Source organism: Saccopteryx leptura, chromosome 5 (assembly GCF_036850995.1).
Source record: "Saccopteryx leptura isolate mSacLep1 chromosome 5, mSacLep1_pri_phased_curated, whole genome shotgun sequence".
In the NCBI taxonomy this organism is placed as follows: domain Eukaryota; kingdom Metazoa; phylum Chordata; class Mammalia; order Chiroptera; family Emballonuridae; genus Saccopteryx; species Saccopteryx leptura.
The window spans coordinates 204,009,564-204,029,580 of record NC_089507.1 but is presented as its reverse complement, the minus strand read 5'-3'; the positions used below and the strand labels follow the sequence as shown (position 1 = coordinate 204,029,580).

Sequence of the window (20,017 nt, the reverse complement as noted above, 5' to 3'; positions counted from 1 at the left end):
TACAGTGCCAGGCACACAACGGCACTCAAATACCTACTTGCTAGTTGGAGCTTACGAGGAGGAAAGGTTATCATACTATTATGTATGATATACTATATCTTCTATGCACACCTTCTTTGGGGCAAGAAGCTGAGGCTGGGCAAGGTCAAGAGTGGCATTTTGTATCTTAATGCAGCTTTCCTCTACCTTCCCTTAAACCAGGCTTTATCAAACTTTGGTCATTGCCAAGGCACTTCTGTACCTATATAAACTAAAAAGAACTTTATATTAATCACCTGTCCTAATTAGAAGATAACCATAAAATTACAAAGCATCAAATATAAAAATGTTATATAAAAACTTTTAAAAAAGAAATTGAAGTTAAGCAACATTTTTTATTCTTTTTTCCCCCCACCATAACCCTCAGAAATATATTTTACATCAAAACCCAGTACATATCCTTGTCTGTATATACATATGTATAAACAAGTCTTATAAAACAGTGTTTATAATATATGTCCTAGTCTCTAATTCTACTTCATTTTAAAAAATGCTGGCTGTACCCCACTAAAATGGTTTCAAGAGGAAAGTAATGAACACAACAAAAACACAACACCGGTTCAAGGGCTGGTAAAGACACCCTGTCACTGAGACTTTGTTCTTGTCTCAGCAGGAAGGAAAAGAGAATAATCTTCTCATTATGTGGTTCAGTGTTTTTTAATGCCATGCCCGTGTAGCTGAGGCAGAAGCCTGTCCCAGATTTTATACTCAGTTCTGCCTAGAACGTGGCTTAGGTACATAACAAGCTCTTGAGAACAGTCGACTGCAGGTGGTAACGACACATAACAAGCGTGATCACAGACGGCACTTAAAATATCTCAACACTTTCTTAGGTAACCCGTCCTCGTGTCATTCCTTCAGATTCACGTGAAGTAAATGGCTTCCCTGCCCGTGGCTGTTGCGCATTCTCTACCCGACCATGGACCTCTTTCGTCCTCTCAGGCGCACTTCATCTAGTTTTTTGAGCACAGGCCTGGCTTTTCTGGAGGAGGTGGAGTAGCTCTTCAGAAAGGCTTCAAACACACTCTCCGTGTTGGGATGGGTGCTGAGGAAGGCTTTCTCCAGCACGTAGAGGTCAACTCCCTTGTCTTCCGGAAGTGCCGAAACAAAACTCAGCCCGAAGTCTATGAGCACAATGTCCAGTTGTTCCAGGGGCGGTTTCAGGAGCATGTTCGAGGTAGTGAGGTCACCGTGAATGAGGTCCTCGTCGTGCATTCGAGCCAAAACCTGCCCGACAGTCTTGGCTAAGCCGAAGAGACTTTCGGGAGTTTTTTCAGTCTCCATAGTGGACTGAATATAATCTCGAACAGTCACTGAGCCTTCAATTTCTTCCATGAATAAGCAGTTGGAAGCATAATCCACAAAAAAGACAACGGGGGCAGATATCCCTGCAATCAATACATAACCAGTTATTGAATTAGACTTTTTTAATGGTAAACTTAACTTTCAAAAACTGATCCCATCTTTTTATAGTGTTTATCTGCTTATTTCAGGAAAAAGATTTATCAGCGCTGCAGAAAGGTACAACTTAACTGATCTGAGTTTCCCTTGCTTAGGCTCCACGTGCCTGTGCCTTAAACCACCCCACAACTTAGTAGTGTCAAAGTTCCCTCCAACTTTACTCTTTATGACTGAACTTCGTTCATACTTATTTCCTAAAAAAACTAAAAACAAAAAGCCAGAAGGGTAAGTATAGCTCAGGTAAAGCTCTATCTGACAAGGACACAACAGGAGGCCAAGCAGTATATTGTCTTAGAGATTCATCTTCAAAGTCAGAAAGGATGAATGCAAATCCCAGCTCCCTTCCTAATTAGCTATGAAAAAAAAAAAAAAGAAAGATGAAATCGGTATAACTAAACTGACTTGAAATGGAGTCTGTATGGTCAAGCGGACCAAAAGTGGTTGGAATCAAATGGGTTGAAGCCGTAAGTAACAGATTTTACCTTAATTTAACTAGTCCAAAGGCTTAAACTTTTGAACTTTTCAGTTGTATATCAATGCCTGGAGAGATGCAGAAATACTATAGGTGACCCCCTGAAGAATTTAGGAAAGAATTTTCACTGATCCAGACTGCCTCACATTCCTTACGGAGACCGTCACTCATCTAGAGCAGTGGTCCCCAACCTTTTTTGGGCCACGGACTGGTTTAATGTCAGAAAATATTTCCACGGACCGGCCTTTAGGGTGGGACGGATAAACGCACAAAATAAAATTATGCGACCAGCATAAAAAACTGTGGTGTTTTTAAATATAATTGTCGAACTTACAAGACAAGCATCAAGAATGAGTCTTAGATGGATGTAACAGAGGGAATCTGGTCATTTTTAAAAAATAAAACATCGTTCAGACTTAAATATAAATAAAACGGAAATAACTTATTTATTCCTTCTCTGTGGACCGGTACCAAATGGCCCACAGACCAGTACCGGTCCGCGGCCTGGGGGTTGGGGACCACTGATCTAGAGGATTTCATCTGGTAACCTCAGACAGAAACAGAGGCTAAGGCTCGGTCTTCTCGAGAACATACTTTTTAATATAAAAACTCTCAACTTTTCTCTTTTCTTCGAACACTCTGGGTGTTGTTACCTGGTAGTGTTTCCAATTTGAAAATTCTAAGACCCGTGAATAAAACTTTGTTCTTTTCAATTTTAGCAAAGCCTCTTGATTCATTTACACCCCGTCGACACCTGTATAAACCTTCAAGTCACGTAACCTTGGCGCACAACGTTGTTTTAATGAAAAAATAATTGAATGACATCTAACTTTATTAAACGCAACGTGCCAGTCATACATTCAAATGTAATGCACGGCATACACACTTGATCTAGTGGTCCCCGCAGCCCTATGAGATTAATACTGTAACTGACTTCCCTTTACAGGTGAGGACATAGGCTGAGAGGTTAAATAAAGTATTGAAAGGCTGCAGTGATGTCGGCATTTGAAAACAGAAATCCACGCTCCAGGCCAAGTGCTTGTACTTGTATCTGCTTTTCAGAAATGATGAAGAGACAAGGATCGAACACTGAGACGGCACAAACGGGGAAACTGAGGCTGAGGGCGGTTCAACAACGTGCTTAATTAACGTTGAGCGACAGCGGCAGAGCCGGGAACTGAACCAGGTTACCTGGCTCCGGGACACATGCTCGTCGCTGCAAGTCCAAGAATAAATGACGAGAGGGATGAAAGGATGATATTTCTTAAATACTCAAGGCCACACCGAAGGCGGGTGGGGGTGGGGGCGGGGGGCAAGGGAGTCCCGCACCCGCCTGGCCCGGGCCCCGGGGCCTCGGGCCTCCCCACGACCGCCAGCCGGGCCGCCTCACCTGCGCGGCGGCAGCGGAGCAGCGCCCGGGCCTCCTGCACGGTCCGCCGCCGGCCGAGCCGCGCCTCCAGCGCCGGGTGCCGGTAGCCCTTGGGAAAGCGGTGCTTGACCATGGCCGCGCGGCCCTGGAAGCGGCCGCGGTACACACGCGCCTCGGCGCCCTGCTTCACCAGCTCCAGGCCACTCAAGAAGCAGCGGATCCGCTCCCGGGCCGCGGCCAGCGCATCGGCCTCCGGTTCCGGTTCCTCGCTCATCTCCGCCGCAACTTCACGCGTCACCGCCATGACTGGGCCTCAACGCCCCTCGACTCTGTCCCGGGGCTGTCGGGGATACTTCGACTCACTCCGGAAACCCTCGGCTCCCTTCGGCCAATCGAACGCCGACACTTCCGCCCTGTGGACGTGGTTCCGCCTCCCAAACTTTCGGCTCTTTCCGAAGCCCCTCGGAAAGACGCTTGAGGCTCCGCCTCCCAGCTCTTCGGTTCTTTCCGGAAAACTACGGATCCTTTCGCGAAAAATTTTTCCTCAGAACCTGAGGTCTTTTCTGGAGTTCGGACTTGCCATTAAGGAGGTGACCACAAGTGCCGACACAATGTGTAATGTGGCAAAAAACGTATCTCTGAGTTTCAGCTTTGTCATCTACAGTATGAAGATATCCAGTTTTACTTTGGCAATGGCCTATTAATAAAGTTAAATAAGATGTTGCTTGTGAAGGTGCCTAGTGGATAGCATACACTCTTCATATGCTCGTTTTCTTTACCCTATTGTGGGGACTCTGTTTGAAACACTGTACTGAAAAAAGACCCTTTGGTCCTAGGGTTGCTGTGATGCCAACTCGCAGCCCTGCAATTTCATTCATCAGAGGGCGGGTCACCTTTTCAAATATCAGACCCTTTGTGATGGTATACTGTGGTTTCCAGCACCTTCCATCAGCCCAGACTGCACATGGCTTACCATGAACCAACTGGATGTATAACGCCCAGTTTCCAAAGTATTTGGCTTCATTACCATAATTGTTAGTGTCCACATAACCTTCTATTTCTATGGTTACCAAATCTGTCTGAACCCCGCCTTTGGAAAATCCACTGTGCAAACATTTACAAGTCCCAGGCTTACTATGGTCAGACTGATTCTTACATCTCTTTCAGGAAACCTAGTTTAAAACCTTTCAATTACCACACACACGCACGCACGCACACACGCACGCACACGCACACTGTGCTTAGGATAAAGACCCACCAGGTCCTGCAGGGGACCATTATGTCTGATTTCCAGATTCATCTCCCACTAAACTCCCCTTTGCCCTCGGATGTTCAAACACAATTGTCTTCTCTCAGTCTTTTGTTCTTGCCAAGTTCCCTCTTGACACAGAGCCTTTGCACCTGCTATTTCCCACTGCTCTTCCCTCCTTTTGTTGCCTAGACCCATCTAGATATCCTTTCATTCTCAGCTTCAATGTCACTTCCTCTGGGAAGCCCTCCTGACTTCTTAGAAGAGGGAAAGTCCAACTTTTATAAACTCTGGTGTCCCTGTGAACCTCTTTTGCATTGCCACAAATTGTCTTTTTTTTGTCTGTTTTTATGACTATCTGATCAGTGGCAAGATTTCTATCTTCATGGGCCTTAGTTCCTTACTGGCCATTGCCTGGAGGTCCCTTTCACTTCTTAACATGTGGGCCTCTCCACTGGGCAGCTTAGACATGGCAGGTGGCTCATCGAAGTAAACAAGTGAGAGATCAGGAGAGGATGAGCAATATGATGTCACTGTCTTTTATAAACTAATCTCTAACATGACATCCTCACTTTTTCTGTATTCTGTTTGTTAGAAATAGTCACTAGGTCCTGCTCATCCTCAATGAAGCCATTTTTGAAGATGCTTCCGAAATGCTTGATTAGAAGAACTTCCCCTTTCTCATTTGGGAAAACAAGCAAAGAGGGATTTTCTATGCTCTCTAGGAGAGAAAGAACATGACAGCAAGCATGCAAACATCCTCATGACTTAAAGCAAGTCACAGAGATTAAAGACTATCTGGGGGCTTCATGCTCTGTTTTACCATATAACTTCTTTACCTCACAAGAATGGAACACTTGCTGTACCAGGTCTCCTGGTGACAATTACAAACACAGATAAAGGAAGAACTGTCACATGGCAATGGCCAAGAGGCCTCCCTGGGCTCCTCTCCATGCCAGAAAGGCAGCAGAGCATGATGGATTAGTGCCCGATTTCCCCATGACTGGGCTTGGCTCCCGGCTCAGTGCTATACCCGTTTATGTCCTTGAACTCTATTTTACTCACTCGTTTATTATGCAAGCAAGTTACTTCACCTCCCTTTGCTTCAGTTTCCTCATTTGTAAGAAGGGGGTGAATTGTAATAGTTCTTATCTCATTAGGTAGTTGTGAGGGTTAATAGTGATCTAATATATTAAGTGCTTAAATCAAAATATACAATTATTGCTCAATAGTTTAAGTACATAATTATCTCTCAATAGTTTAAGCTATTGTTCCATTTACTGTTGCTGCATAACAATCTACTCCAAAACTTTGCACCTTAAATCAAAGTACATAATTATCTCTCAATAGTTTAAGCTATTCTTCCATTTACTGTTGCTGCATAACAATCTACTCCAAAACTTTGCACCTTAAATCAAAGTACATAATTATCTCTCAATAGTTTAAGCTACTGTTCCAGTTACTCTTGCTGCATAACAATTTACTCCAAAACCTTGCACCTTAAAACAACCACTTAATTATACTCATAAAAGGTGTGGGTTATGAATCCAGACTGGGAACAGTAGGGATGGCTTGTTTCTGCTCTACAAGGCCCAGGGTCTGAGCTGGAAAGATTTGATACTGGGAGCTGGGGTCATCTGAAGGCTCATTCTGGAACCAGTGCTGGGATGATTCAAAACCTAGGACTAACCAATGGCGCACCCCCACATAGCCTTGGGCTTCCTCACAGCATGGCGGCCCAGGGGAGCCAGACTTCCTAGAGGCCTGGGGCTCCCGGCACCAGTGTGCCAGTGACCCAGCCTCAGCAGTCACAAGTGCTACTCTGCAATCTACTAGTTGAAGCAGTCACAAGTCCACCTAGATTTCAAGGGAGAAAACAAAGAATTTTGGAGCCATGTTTTCAAACTGTCCCAGCTATTATTATTTTCGGAACTGTACAGGGGTCCCCTGGCTCAGAAGGTTTTGCCAATGCTGTCTTCTTTGCTGAGATGCCTGGTTGTGTTTGTGGCACATAGTTCCTGCTGGGTGAGGGTATGTGACCCATGTCAATAACTGTGTCAGTGTATGAGCATGCATTGAGATATGCCTGTGGCCATGTACGTGCTGAGCTTGTACATGTGTTTTTGCCTGAAAGTCAGAATTAGAGGAGGTATACCCAACCTGGCTCCTTTCCAGAACACCAAACTCTTATACTGAACACCCTACCTATTTCCACATGGATGCTGAATGAGCACCTGAAGCATCATGCAGCCCAAACTCTGGTTATCTTTTCCTGCCCTAAGTAAGCTGCACGTTTTGCAATCGGTAAGTGCTTATCAAGTCTATCCCTGATCTGCCTACTTACCTCCATGCTCACCCTCACCTTAGTCCAAATCAACTCCATCTCTCGCCTGCAAAAGGTCCTCCATTTCCACCCTTGCTCCCTATAACCTACTAGAACGCCCCAATTATTTCTTGAGTCAGTTGGAAGGAAACCCACACTCCTGACCCTGGCCTCCCAAGGCCTTCAATGATCTGGCCCTTGCCAACCCCACTCTCGGGCCCCATCGGCTTCCACTCTCCCTGTCCCCTGCTGTGCTCCAGACACTCTGGCTTCCTTCCTCTCCTTAATATTCCATGAGGTCCTCCCCCCACAGGGCTGTTGCCTTTGCTCTTTCCTCTGCCTGGAACCCAAGGTCTCAACTCAGATATGCCCTCCCCAGAGCAGCCTACCCAGACCCCTGTGTGAAGGCGACCACCTGTGCCTGCCTACCCCATCACTCTAGTTTAATTCTCTACCTCGCCTTGATCACTAGCTGGCATTTCTCTGGTTCGTTATTTAACTTTCTTCTTCCCCCACTAGAAAACAGATTGCACAAGAACAAACAAATCTGTCTTGTTCTCCCAGCTCACCCCCAAGGCCTAGCACTGTGCCTGTGGTCACCTGGGAGGCGTCCAAACCTGTGTGCAGTGAATGGAGGATGAGGGCATGGGAGGGTGTCTGAGCAGCTGAGGGGGTATGTGTGTGCCCCCTTCAGTGTAGAGGCATGAGTGTGTGTGTGTGTGTGTGTGTGTGTGTGTGTGTGCGCGCGCACGCTGGAGACCAGACTAGTGTGGCCGGCAGTGATTGAGAAGTCTCATTCTTGTGGGTGTTGGAGGGGGATGGATGTGGGGGCCCACAACAGGGATGCCAGCGGGCAGCACCCTGGGGCAGGACAGGGAATGGGGGCTCCAGCCAGGCCTAGGCGCCCCTCTGTCACGCCTCCAAGCACAGGGGCCAGGGCTGGCCTACGTGGCACCAGCGCTGGGGGCGGGCAGGCAGAGAGGGAGGGACCGAGGAGGGCTGGCTAGAAAGTTTGTCGGCGGCCTCTGGCAGGGACTCCGGCCTGGGGATGAGGGCCTGGCCCCCCAGCGTCCGCAGCACGCCTCTGGGTCCTGCTCGCCATGGGTAAGTCGCGATCAGACGCAGCCGCGCCCGGGAGTCCCCGCGACCCCATCGGTGCGCGTGCCCCCCGCCCCTCGCTGCACACTCGGACCAGATACCGCCCACTCGGTGGGGAGCCCGCACAGGCCTTGGCTGGGGGCTGGGAAGGGACTTGGTAGCACTTCCTTCCACGTTCCTTTCTGCCCAGAAAAAAAGTGACTTGAGCATGCTCCTTACTTAATATGGAGCGCTCACTCTGGGCCAGGCCCGCTCTTGACCGCTTCTAGCCTTCCAACAAGCCCAGGCAAGTGAAATTGTTCTGTTCTACAGATGAAGAAATAGAGGCTCCACAAGGAGCAAATTCATTAATCAGTTCACTGAACACCTCTGTTCGCCAGGCCTGAGGATGCTGCCCTGAACCAAACAGACAAAGCCTCCACTCTGGGTGATTCAACAGAGGGACACAGAGGAGATTAGAATGCAGAATTGTGTGTGGGAGTAGAGAATTTCTTTGTTGCTAAGGGGAACCAAGGTTTTGATATTTTTCTCTGGATTAAGAAGCCTCAAAGGGTCACTCTGTCATTCATTCACCTACTGTGTGGCAGACATGGGTTCACAGGCTGGGGAATCAGGGTAACACAGAAAAGGAGGTGGTGTGGTAGCCATGAGGGAAGCTTGTTCTTTAGGTAAGCAGGAATAGAGGGCCTCCCCGACTAGACGGAATTGGAGCTGAGACATCATTCAAATGAAGTGGGCTTGCTAAGATCTGGGAGAAGAGCTTCCAGGTGAAAGAACAGCAAGTGCAAAGGCCCTGAGGCAGGAATGAGCTAGTGTGGTCCAGGCCAGTGTGGCTGGAGCACAGTGGGGAAGGGGAGAGCAGTGGAACGGAGGTCAGAGAGGTAGGCAAGGGCTAAAGTTATGTAGGACTTTGTAGGCCACAGTGAAAAGTTTGGATTTTATTCCAAATGACATGAGAAGCTGGAGAAGGGTTTTAAGCTTGGGTGGAACATAACCTGAATTGTATTTTAAAAACTCACTCTGGGCTGTTCGGTGGAGAATCATAATAGCTTATACTGGCTATAAGTTAGGCAGGTATATGAAGTGGGTATTACCATTATCTTCATTTATAGATAAGGAGGCTTAGAGAGGTTAAGTGAGCTGCACCAGGTCACACAGCTGCAAAGAAGAAAAGCTAGGACAGAACTTCAACACTCTGGCTACAGTCTGCATTCCTAACCACTGTGCCACTCAGCCTCACACACAGAGTAATGGCACAACTGCTGACCAACTTCAGCTCTGGCTCCAGAGTCCTTATTTTTCCAGAATTTGCTCTATTCCTGTTCATGACCACTTCCATGCCCTGGACTTCACCAATGCTCAAGAGCAAAGATCCTTTTTCTTTGGATTCCAATACATCCTCAGAATTCATTCATTCATTCATCCATTCAGTCATTCCTTCCATCACCCATTTATGCAGCAAGTATTTATTGAGTGCCTACTATGTGCCAGGAACTGTCCTGAGTATCAGGGAGATAGCTAAACAAACAAACAATTCCTGTTTCTTTTGGGGCTGACATTCTGGTATTGGAGACCAATAAATATGTAAAATATATAGTTATTTCAGATGGTGATAAGCACCGTGGAGAAAAACAATCAGAGAAGGGAAATAGGAAGCACTGGATGCTATGGGGAGGTGGCAATTTTAAGTAGAGGGCCAGGGGAGGTCTCATGAGAAGGTGATGTGTTATCCAAGAGCCGAGGAAATGGAGGGAAGGCTTCTGCAGCAAAGGTGATAGCTAGAAAGAAAAAGCCTTGAGTTGAGATGTGCTTGGAGTGAGAAGGAACAGCAGGGCGGCTGGTGCAGCCGGCTGGAGGAGCAGAGTGAGAGGAGGCCGATTCTGCAGGGTCTGGATGGTCACTGTAAGGACTTTGGCTATTTTCAGAGAGAATGGGGAGTCTTGGAGGGCTTTGAGCAGAATGACACTGCCTGCCTTAAGCTTCTACAGGATCCCTCTGGTTGCTGAGTAGCATTAGATTAGGTTCAAATGCCCATGATACAGCCCCTGGAGTGCCACATGGTAATACTACCCTGATCCTGGAAACACACAGCAAGTCTCTGCCTGTCCTGTCCTGTCCATTGAATAAGGAGGCCTGGTTTTGAAGCTAGGCACATCAGTACATCACGACATGGAGTGAGCAAATAAAGGGAGAATGCAGGGTTGGTTGGAAGTGAAAAACGGAGCTTGGAAAGTTGAGGAAGACGTGTGGGAATCACGCCCTGACTCCTCTGAGGTTGTCCTTCATGGCTCCTGAGAGCGAATTATTTCACCATGTTTTGTGACGTGGAGTTTTCCTGGGAGCTTTACTCCCCACTTCCACCTCTGTCCCCTGTGTCCCTTCTCTCTCTCACACCCCACACATCTCTGATTGGTCCTTCTTACTTGAAGTCATTTCAGCAAAGTTCTTAAGTATGTGGGTTTGAGAGTCAGGTGGGTCAGCGTTTGAGTCCCAATCCCGCCGCTTCTCAGCCGTGAGAATACTCCAACCCTCAGTTTCTTCATCTGTAAAATGGACATAACTGTAGCAGTAGCACCTAGTGCTGTCACGAAGATGAACTGAGAAAAGGCACCTAAAGTTGCATAGAGGAGATGCTCGATAGATGACCCCGATTATTGTGACTGTTTCATCTCCTGTTTATTTTTGCTGTGCTCTTAACACTGTGAACTGGAATCTGTTCTGATGTGCTTTCCAGAAAAACCTGTAGTCAGTCAACCTTGCCTCTGAGCGCTCTGGCTGAGTTCCATTTCACCTCAAGAGGAACCCAGGATATAGCAAACTGACTCTGTGTTTTTTCTTGGTTACCTCACATGGCCTGGAAGAACCTTCTTTTCTGGGAGTAAGCTCCAAGACTGAGGGAGGTGGGGCAAAGGGTGAAGACGGGGCAGCCTCATTCCCCAGGGTGTTTACTGATGGTCATGAACAGGTAGGACAAAGTCAGCCAGGGCACAGTAGGGGCAGGGGGGATGGGAAGAAGGGTAAGCAGGAGGGGAGGGACTTTTCCACCTGTGAAAAGCCTCCCCCTGCACAAAAATTACCTAAGGAAGATGGAGAGGCAGAAAGAAAACAGAGTTACATCATATTAAGCCAGGGTTTTCTAATGGAATAATGGAATGAATAGATAGATGATGGATGAATAGGTGATATATAGTTATAGTGGAAGAGAAGGGATTGTGGAGCCAGATAGCCTGGTTTTGAATCTAGGCACAGCTGCTTACTATTTTTTACCTTAGGCAAGTGACTTCACCTCTCTGATTATCAGTCTATGCCAGTGGTTCTCACTGGTGCACCCTAGAAGATTTCTAGGGTGCACCCTATAGTATTCCAGAGAAATATGTGCCTGTTGGGGACCAAAAAACCAACTGGGTTTTTGGAGTTTAGATTTTGGAGGGACAGAGGTGTGGGGAATTGGCTGTAAGCTGACAGTCTGCCCAACCTCCCACCTCACTTGCCTGATTAGGTTGCAAAGGCTGTTAAGCTGTAGTGCCGGATTGTTTACACTACCCGCCATGTTCCCCGGAAAGACTGGAGGCAAGTTTCTTCTATCCTTTGTTTGGTGTAAAGTTAAAATAATATGTGTGGTGGGGGTATTCTGCACTTGGTAAAATTCTTGGGTTGCCTTGGAAACATGATCAAATCTCATTGATTTGCTAATGTCCCACTTTGCCCTATAAATAAAGCAAGATGTGGTTTTTGGGCGTGCTTTGTTCTTGCTAACAGCAATTACAGGGCCCTCCCAACCATGTATTTTCTTAATTCCACACTGTTCTCATTCAGGACCTGGAATTACTAGCTGCTCTGGTTCGCGGCATCTGCCCAGATATAAAAATAAATATAGTTACTTTATTATACCATTTCATTACGGAAGTACTGTTCTTTTTGTTAACACAACATTATTATATTATTAACACATCATTATATTACTTTTAGATAAATACACCCAAATAAAATGGGTAGATTTCTCAAAAAGAAGCATGATATTGAAGAATCTGATTCTGGAAGTGAGCAAAAGTTGTGTAAATAAAATAGGACTTAAAGACTGACGGGAAGAATTTAATTTATAGCATTTTTCATCACTTAACACTGAACAATACGATTGGATTAGAAACCCATTAATGGAAGCTTCAAGTGATTTTGGTTTAACATTAACAGAAGAAGAAGAACTGGCAGCTTTATCCACTGATCGTGGATTGATGATTAAACATAAGGAATGATCTTTTGAAGCCTTTTGGATTTCTATAAAAGAAGAATATGTGGCAATATCTAAAAAAGCTTTGAGCATTTTACTACAATTTTCAACATCCTATTTATGTGAATTAGAATTTTCTACCCTCAACACAATTAAGAGTAAAAAGAGAGGAATTCTTTAATGTATTGATGAGGAAATGAGAGTTTGCCTTACAAATATATGCTCAAACATTGAAGAAATCGCTAGGACACATCAGGCTCATGTTTCTCATAAACACAAGAATGAAAAAACTTAACACATTTGCGCTGGGACCTGCCAAATTTACTAAATCTTACTAAGAATGTATCTATATATATAAAAGGATAATTTTTTGTCATGTTTTTTATTTTTTAACTCCTCTTTTTTACGAATTCTAAAAAGCATAATTCAAAAAATGTAACATAAAAATGTTTTGTTTTGTTTATTTTGGTATTTTTCTGAAGCTAGAAATGGGGAGAGACAGTCAGACAGACTCCCGCATGCGCCCGACCGGGATCCACCCGGCACGCCCACCAGGGGGCGATGCTCTGCCCCTCCGGGGCGTCGCTCTGTCACGACCAGAGCCACTCTAGCACCTGGGGCAGAGGCCAAGGAGCCATCCCCAGCGCCCGGGCCATCTTTGCTCCAATGGAGCCTCGGCTGCAGGAGGGGAAGAGAGAGACAGAGAGGAAGGAGAGGGGGAGGGGTGGAGAAGCAGATGGGCGCTTCTCCTGTGTGCCTTGGCCGGGAATCGAACCCGGGACTTCTGCACGCCAGGCCGACGCTCTACCACTGAACCAACTGTCCAGGGCCACATAAAAATGTTTTTTAATGTCAGAATAAATTTAATTTTGTCATATTTATTTTGTTTAATTACCATAAAAGCATGCTTGGACTTTATATTTTTTCTTTACTATTTGACTTAATTATTATAACATATTTCTCAGAAATTTGTATATAGTGCGCCTACAATTATTTGTAGGATTTTAAATGCGACCCGACTTCAGAAAGTTTGAGAACCACTATGCATTCGTAGATAATACAGACCCCACCTTCTAAAGTTGTGGAGCGAATCAAATGACTGATTACACGAAGCAGTGCTTTACGTGCAATCACTCATTTGGTCCAGAGAAAACACTTACTAAATCTGGTTGTAATGTCATGAATGCTGTGGTCAGGCCTGGGTGGTTTGGCTGGGGCCAGCACATGAAGGAGATCGGATGTTATGCTAAGGAGTTAGGATTTAGCATGGAATGAGGTAGATCCTGCTGGATTACTCTAGATGCTTCCAGAAATATTTAAATTAGAGCATGTCAATTAAAAATTCAGAGTAAATTGTATAACTGAACAGCCACTATAGTAGCCTCTAGCCACATGTGGCTATTTTTACATTTAAATTAATTAAAATTAAATAAAATTAAATCCCAGTTACTTAGTCACATTAGCCACGTTTTAAGTGCTCAATATCCCCATTGGCTGGTGACTACTATAGATCATCTCTGTCCTCAGTTCAAGCCTTCAAAGGCTTCCCCCCACTAACCATGAAATTCATCATTGTCCTTATAACCTACAAAGCGTCATATGATCCGGCCCCTGCCTACTTCTCTTACTTCATTATCTCCCTTTACTCTCATTCGCTGGGCTCCGGCCACTCTGGCCTCCTTGCTGAAGAGCACAATGATTAAAAGCCTACTGCACTTCTAGCTACATCAACTCAGCCACTTATTTGCTGTGTGACCGTGAGAGTTTCTTAACATCTCTGTGCCTTGGAGGACGATACTACTAATAATATGTTGTAGGGATTTTTTTGTTTGTTTGTTTGTTGGGGGTTTTTTTTGTATTTTTCTGAAGCTGGAAACCAGGAGAGACAGTCAGACAGACTCCCGCATGCGCCCGACCGGGATCCACCCGGCACGCCCACCAGGGGCGATACTCTGCCCCTCCGGGGCGTTGCTCTGTCACGACCAGAGCCATTCTAGCGCCTGGGGCAGAGGCCAAGGAGCCATCCCCAGCGCCCGGGCCATCTTTTGCTCCAATGGAGCCTCGGCTGCAGGAGGGGAAGAGAGAGACAGAGAGGAAGGAGAGGGGGAGGGATGGAGAAGCAGATGGGCGCTTCTCCTGTGTGCCCTGGCTGGGAATCGAACCCGGGACTTCTGCACGCCAGGCCAACGATCTACCACTGAGCCAACCGGCTAGGGTTTTTTAAGATTTTATTTATTCATTATAGAGAGGGGAGAGAGAGAGAGAGAGAGAGAGAGAGAAGGGGGGAGGAGCAGAAAGCATCAACTCCCATATGTGCCTTGACCAGGCAAGCCCAGGGTTTTGAACTGGCAACCTCAGCGTTTCCAGGTTGACACTTTATCCACTGTGCCACCACAGGTCAGGCTGTTGTAGGGTTTTTATAAATGAGGAATTAAGCAAGTAGACACATGTCAAGCTTCTAAAACAGGATATGGTACTTAGTACCATAGAAGTACTAGCTGTTAATATTAATAGTTATTGTTCAAGCATACCAAAAGCTGCCCTGCCTCAGGGCCTTGGTTCTTGCTATTAAGTCTGTCTAGAAAGTTTTTCTCCCAGATTTTATCTGACTTTTACCCTCAATTTATTTGGATCGCTGCTCAAATTTTCCCTCTTCAGAGAGGCCTTAGCTGACTACCCTATTTAAAATGGAACCTCCTCCTTCATTCTCAATCCCCTTTCCCTGCTTCTATAAATGATACCTATCACCTGAAGATATATTTATTCATCATCTGCCTTTTTCTACTAAGAGGTCAGGTCCTTGATAATACCACTGTATTGCCAGCTCCAAGAATATAGCTTGGCATGTTGTAGATGCCAGATAAATAAGTTTCTGAATGAATGGTTGGGTGGTTGGGTGGATGGGTGAATGGATGAGGTAGAAAAATGGGTCAATAAATGGATAGATAGCCCTGGTTGGATAGCTTGGTTGGGTACAGTGTTGTCCTGAGCACAAGAGGTTGGCGGTTCAATCCCTGGTCAGGGCACATACAAAACAGATCTGTGTTTCTCTCTCTCTTTCTCTCTCTCTCTCTCTCTCTCTCTCTCTCTCTCTCCTTTCTTCCCTCTCTAAAATCAAAAGTAAATGGATAGATAGGTGAATAGCTTGAATAGATTGATGAAGGGGTGGGTGGGTAAAGGAAGGAGTGAATGGATACGTGGGTAGAGGGCTGGCTGGGTGAGTGGATGAAGTGGATGGATGGATGGATGGGGAAATGGATGAAGGAAGAAGTAGGTGGATGAGTAGATGATGAGTGGAAGGGTCGCTGGACAATGGATTAAAAAATGAATAGGTGGCTGGATGCAGTAGCTGGACGAATAGCTTGAACAAGTGACAGATGAAGGGGAGGTTGGATGGATGGAGGCTTGGGCAAGGAACCGTTCTGAACTCTGCCCCTGTCACTTTTGTCTTCCAGGCCACCCTCCACCCGTCCTGCCCCTGTGTGCCTCTGTGTCTTTGTTGGGTGGCTTGACCTTCGGTTACGAACTGGCAGTCATATCAGGTGCCCTGCTGCCGCTGCAGCTCGACTTCGGGCTAAGCTGCTTTGAACAGGAGTTCCTGGCGGGCAGCCTGTTCCTGGGCGCTCTCCTGGCCTCCCTGGTAGGGGGCTTCCTCATCGATCGCTACGGCAGGAAGCAAGCCATCCTCGGGAGCAACTTGGTGCTGTTGGCAGGCAGCCTGAGCCTGGGCCTGGCTGGCTCCCTGACGGGGCTGGTCCTGGGCCGCTCAGCGGCTGGCTTTGCCATCTCCCTCTCCTCCATGGCCTGCTGTATCTACGTGTCCGAGCTGGTGGGGCCGCGGCAGCGGGGGGTGCTGGTGTCCCTCTACGAGGTGGGCATCACGGTAGGCATACTGCTCTCCTACGTGCTCAATTACGCGCTGGCCAGCGTGCCCCGGGGCTGGAGGCATATGTTCGGCTGGGCCGCTGCACCTGCCCTCCTGCAGTCCCTCAGCCTCCTCATTCTCCCGGCCGCCGGTGCAGATGAGGCTGCAGCCCACAGGGACCTCATCCCCCTCCAGGGAGGTGAGGCCACCAAGCTGGGCCTGGGGAGGCCAAGATACTCCTTTCTGGACCTCTTCAGGGGGCGGGATAACATGCGAGGCCGGACCACCGTGGGGCTGGGGCTGGTGCTTTTCCAGCAGCTGACCGGGCAGCCCAATGTGCTGTGCTATGCCTCCACCATCTTCCACTCAGTTGGCTTCCGTGGGGGCTCCTCAGCGGTGCTGGCCTCCGTGGGGCTTGGTGTGGTCAAGGTGGCAGCTACCCTGACTGCCATGGGGCTCGTGGACCGAGCGGGCCGCAGGGCCCTTTTACTAGCTGGCTGTGCCCTGATGGCCCTGGCGGTCAGCGGCATAGGCCTCGTCAGCTTTGCTGTGCCCATGGACTCAGGCCCAAGTTGTCTGGCCATGCCCAATGCCACCGGGCTAGCAACCCTCCCCGGAGACTCTGGCCTGCCAACGGGCTTATCTTCACGGCCCCTGCCAACAACCAGCAAGATGCAGGAGGAGCCAGTCTCATCAGCCTCTGAGAGCAGCAAGCGCCCTCCCAGAGCTGGGGAGCCCGCGGCCCCTCCTGCGCCGGCGCTGAGCACCGCCTCCCCCGCATCCCCGTCTCCTGCCCCGGGGCGTGCCCTGCTGCACTGGACGGCGCTGGTCTGCATGATGGTCTTTGTGAGCGCCTTCTCCTTCGGATTTGGACCAGGTAGGTGGGAGTTTCTTGTAAGTAACTCAGAGCCTTCAACCGTTCCTGGTGGGAAACTGGCGGACGGTATCAGTCAGGGTCTGACAGAGACACTAGGGAGCCCTTGATCATGAGCCAACGAAAGGTCAATTTCAGGGCCCCTCACTTATTTGCAGGCACTTGCTTTGAGAGCAGGGGACTGATTTTATATTTGTGATTTTTTAACATAAAAAAGCCCCCCAAATTGTTTAAGCTTCCGGCCTCATAAAATCTGACTTTGTTCCTGGATAGCTCACTCGAAAAACTTCACTTAAGGGAACTGAATGTATAGGGTGACCGCCTATCCCGGTTTGCTAAGGACACTGAAAGTCCTGTGTCCCAGCAGCCCCTCTGTCCTGCGGAAACCAAGACTGTTGGTCACCCTAAAGGCATCATACAGCCGTGCGCGGGGAGCAGCTGGGGAGAATCTGGTGTCCGGAGTCGGATACCATCTAAATCACACTGATGGAAGGCTGCCTGCTGGGCCATGGGTGCCGGGCCCTGGTCCTGGCCACAGCCTGGGACCCTCCCTGCTCTCCCCTCCTAGTGACCTGGCTGGTCCTCAGCGAGATCTACCCCGTGGAGATCCGAGGGAGGGCCTTCGCCTTCTGCAACAGCTTCAATTGGGCCGCCAACCTCTTCATCAGCCTCTCCTTCCTCAACCTCATCGGTAAGTCCTCTGACCTAATTTCTTGGTCCAGTTCCTTCTACGTCCGGGAACAGTTTCCTCTCAACAGGGCCAGGGCTTCCTTATCAGTCTGGATATACATAATAACTGCAAACTAGTTTATGGACAAAAGGGAATATTTTTGTCTCAAATCATTGAAAAGAGGACGGCAGTTGGCTTCAAGCATGGCTGATCCAGAAGCTCCAACAAAATTGTGGCCATCTTTCATCTCTCTCCACTCTGCCTCCCCGTGGGCTTTATTCTCAGGCAGAGGCCTCATTGTGGCAAAGGTATCAGCCAACAGATCTCAGATTGGCAGCCCTGTGGTAAGAGAGCATTTCTTTCCCAGTGGCTCTACCCCAAGACGTGGGACTGCTTCTCATTGGCTCAGTGAGATCACATGCCCACCCCTGAACCAATCACTGTAGGTGCAAGGCTGTCTCCTCCCCCTGGCTCCAGACCTGGGTCATATAGGTACCTACCCTGGAGCCAGGAGATAAAGACAGCCTCACCCAACCGCATGGACCAGAAGTTGGAGGGGAGTCTTTCCCCAAAGGAAAATTAGTATCAGAAAAAGGGCAAAGAGAGGCTGGGAGACACAGAACAGATGATCCATGAGGCTTCGACCTCATTCCAGGCCCCATCCGTGTGTGGGCTGGCTTGGCTTGATGACCTGGGAGTGGAGGTTGAAAGAGGAAAACTGAAGCATCCATTCTTCCTGGTCCAGGAAACATCTCTGATTAGTGTGGTGAGAGGAGGGGAAGAAATTCGGAGGGAGACCTGAGTAAGGGGCTCTGATTTCACCCCTCTCCACCAAGTGCGATCCCTTCTCTATAGCCCAGAGTCCCCACTCTAAAGTAGGAGAATTTATTTCTCCCTCCCCCCATTTGTAGCAGAAGTATTCTTCAAATAAAACTTTATGCAGAAGTTCCATGGAAGTGTCTGACCACACGCAGAGCCTTCAGACATGCTATAAGGTTCTCTCAGCCCCATAGCTGGTGATGGTCCCCATCAACATCGGCAAGAGACCAGCGGCTTCAGGAGCTGCAACCTTCTCTTTTCATTCTAAGCCAGCTCAGATGGGCTCATGCCCACTCGCCAGCAGGAAAGTCTTCTCAGATCTAGTTAGGGTGACACCATCTCTTCTTACCTAGCATTCAAACCCAGTCTGAGTGGGGGTGGGGTGGGATGGGAATTATATGGGCCCAGAACCCTGGGGGGGTCTCTGAGATGCTCAGATGTTCATGGTCCATGGTAGCCCTTGGTTGTTGGGCTGCAGTGGATGGGGATCCTTCATTGTAGGTCCCGAGCTCTTAGGGTTCAATCACTTTCCCACTTCCTGCAGCCAAGCATTTCCTCCTCAGAGGCACAGCCACCCCTGGGGGCTGGGGAAACACTGGTAGAAGAGCCCGCCCACCATGCCTTCCCCCCACCCTGAGTCTTAGGGAATCCAGAGTTCTCCCTGCTGCCTCTGTCTTCAAGCATTCCTTCCAGGGAATGAATGAGCAGATGAGAGAGTAGAAGGAGGAATGGGAGGGGCTTATTAGAATTGTATCCTATCTTTATCATCCCCATTTCACAGATGGGGAAATACGTCCTCCCTAAGTCCGGCCAAGTAGTGAGCAGACTAGAACCCAGTCCTCGTGACTTCCAGCCCAGCTCTCTCCCTGCTGATATAAGGATTAAGGGGACATCAGGCTGGTCAGGGGAGGCTCCTTGGAGGAGGTGTGTAGAGGCGAGAATGGAATGGCATCTGAAACACCTTTTTTGGCTCAACACAGGCCTTCCTTCACAGCCTCCTTTCTCTCTCTTGGGCTGACTGACTAAAAAGGAGTCAGGATCATCCTGGGGGTCCTGGTCACTGGCCCTGAGACCCTGGCCCCCATCTGAATCTCCAGGGAGAGGCTAGAGTGCTAAGTTTTCATCCTCTCTCCCAGACCAACCAGACTTGGGCCAAACTGGCTGAAACACAGTTCCCTGAAGGCTCAATTCACTGAATAACCAATTCATGGAATCACTAAGGATTCTTTTCGGAGCTGGGCTTTGCAAAGGCTGCGTCCTGTAGTTGTTTCGCTGCTGAGGTGAATGTTATTTTCCCTCCGTCCACGTTTTCAGATTCCGAATGCGCTCCAGCAATTAGTGTTTTAGATGTGAGTGGGCTTTGCCAGAAAGGCCAGATGCCCTTGTCAGCATTTGCAGACCTGGGCCTTGCCTCTGCCTGCCCCTGGGCCGACCAGTCCTGCTCCTCCTTTAAGGTACTTCTCTGACAATTGTTGATCATAGTGCAAATCGACCATCTGGAGAATCTTCTTCAGGTGAACTGACTTTCAATGCGCGACCTGGAACCAGCC

At 48.1% G+C, this 20,017-nt stretch overlaps 2 protein-coding genes across 3 annotated transcripts in view; one reads left to right on the top strand and one right to left on the bottom strand.

The window, feature by feature from the left end:
- Positions 1 to 326: 326 nt before the first annotated feature.
- TP53RK (TP53 regulating kinase) lies at positions 327 to 3,737 on the bottom strand. The gene is made up of 2 exons (XM_066387609.1): positions 3,363 to 3,737; positions 327 to 1,427 (listed from the first exon to the last, which is right to left on the bottom strand). The coding sequence occupies exons 1-2, from the start codon at positions 3,643 to 3,645 to the stop codon at positions 949 to 951; spliced, it is 762 nt and encodes a 253-aa protein (XP_066243706.1). The 5' UTR covers positions 3,646 to 3,737; the 3' UTR covers positions 327 to 948.
- A 3,916-nt stretch (positions 3,738 to 7,653) lies between these two features.
- SLC2A10 (solute carrier family 2 member 10) overlaps positions 7,654 to 20,017 on the top strand; it is a 170,632-nt gene continuing 158,268 nt past the window's right edge. For both annotated transcript variants that reach the window (XR_010751762.1, XM_066387605.1), the window contains exons 1-3: positions 7,654 to 8,017; positions 15,695 to 16,981; positions 17,547 to 17,669. Coding sequence is in view for 1 of the 2 variants with exons in the window: in XM_066387605.1 (XP_066243702.1) it covers positions 8,014 to 8,017; positions 15,695 to 16,981; positions 17,547 to 17,669 (1,414 nt within the window). In the remaining variant the exon portion in view is untranslated. The remainder of the gene's footprint in view (positions 8,018 to 15,694; positions 16,982 to 17,546; positions 17,670 to 20,017) is intronic.

Excerpts from the sequence above, each read along its gene's own strand:
- TP53RK (XM_066387609.1), bottom strand. The coding sequence starts at position 3,645 with ATGGCGGTGACGCGTGAAGTTGCGGCGGAGATGAGCGAGGAACCGGAA. Across the intron at positions 1,428-3,362 it reads GCTCCGCTGCCGCCGCGCAG|GGATATCTGCCCCCGTTGTC; the intron begins GTGAGGCGGCCC and ends TATTGATTGCAG.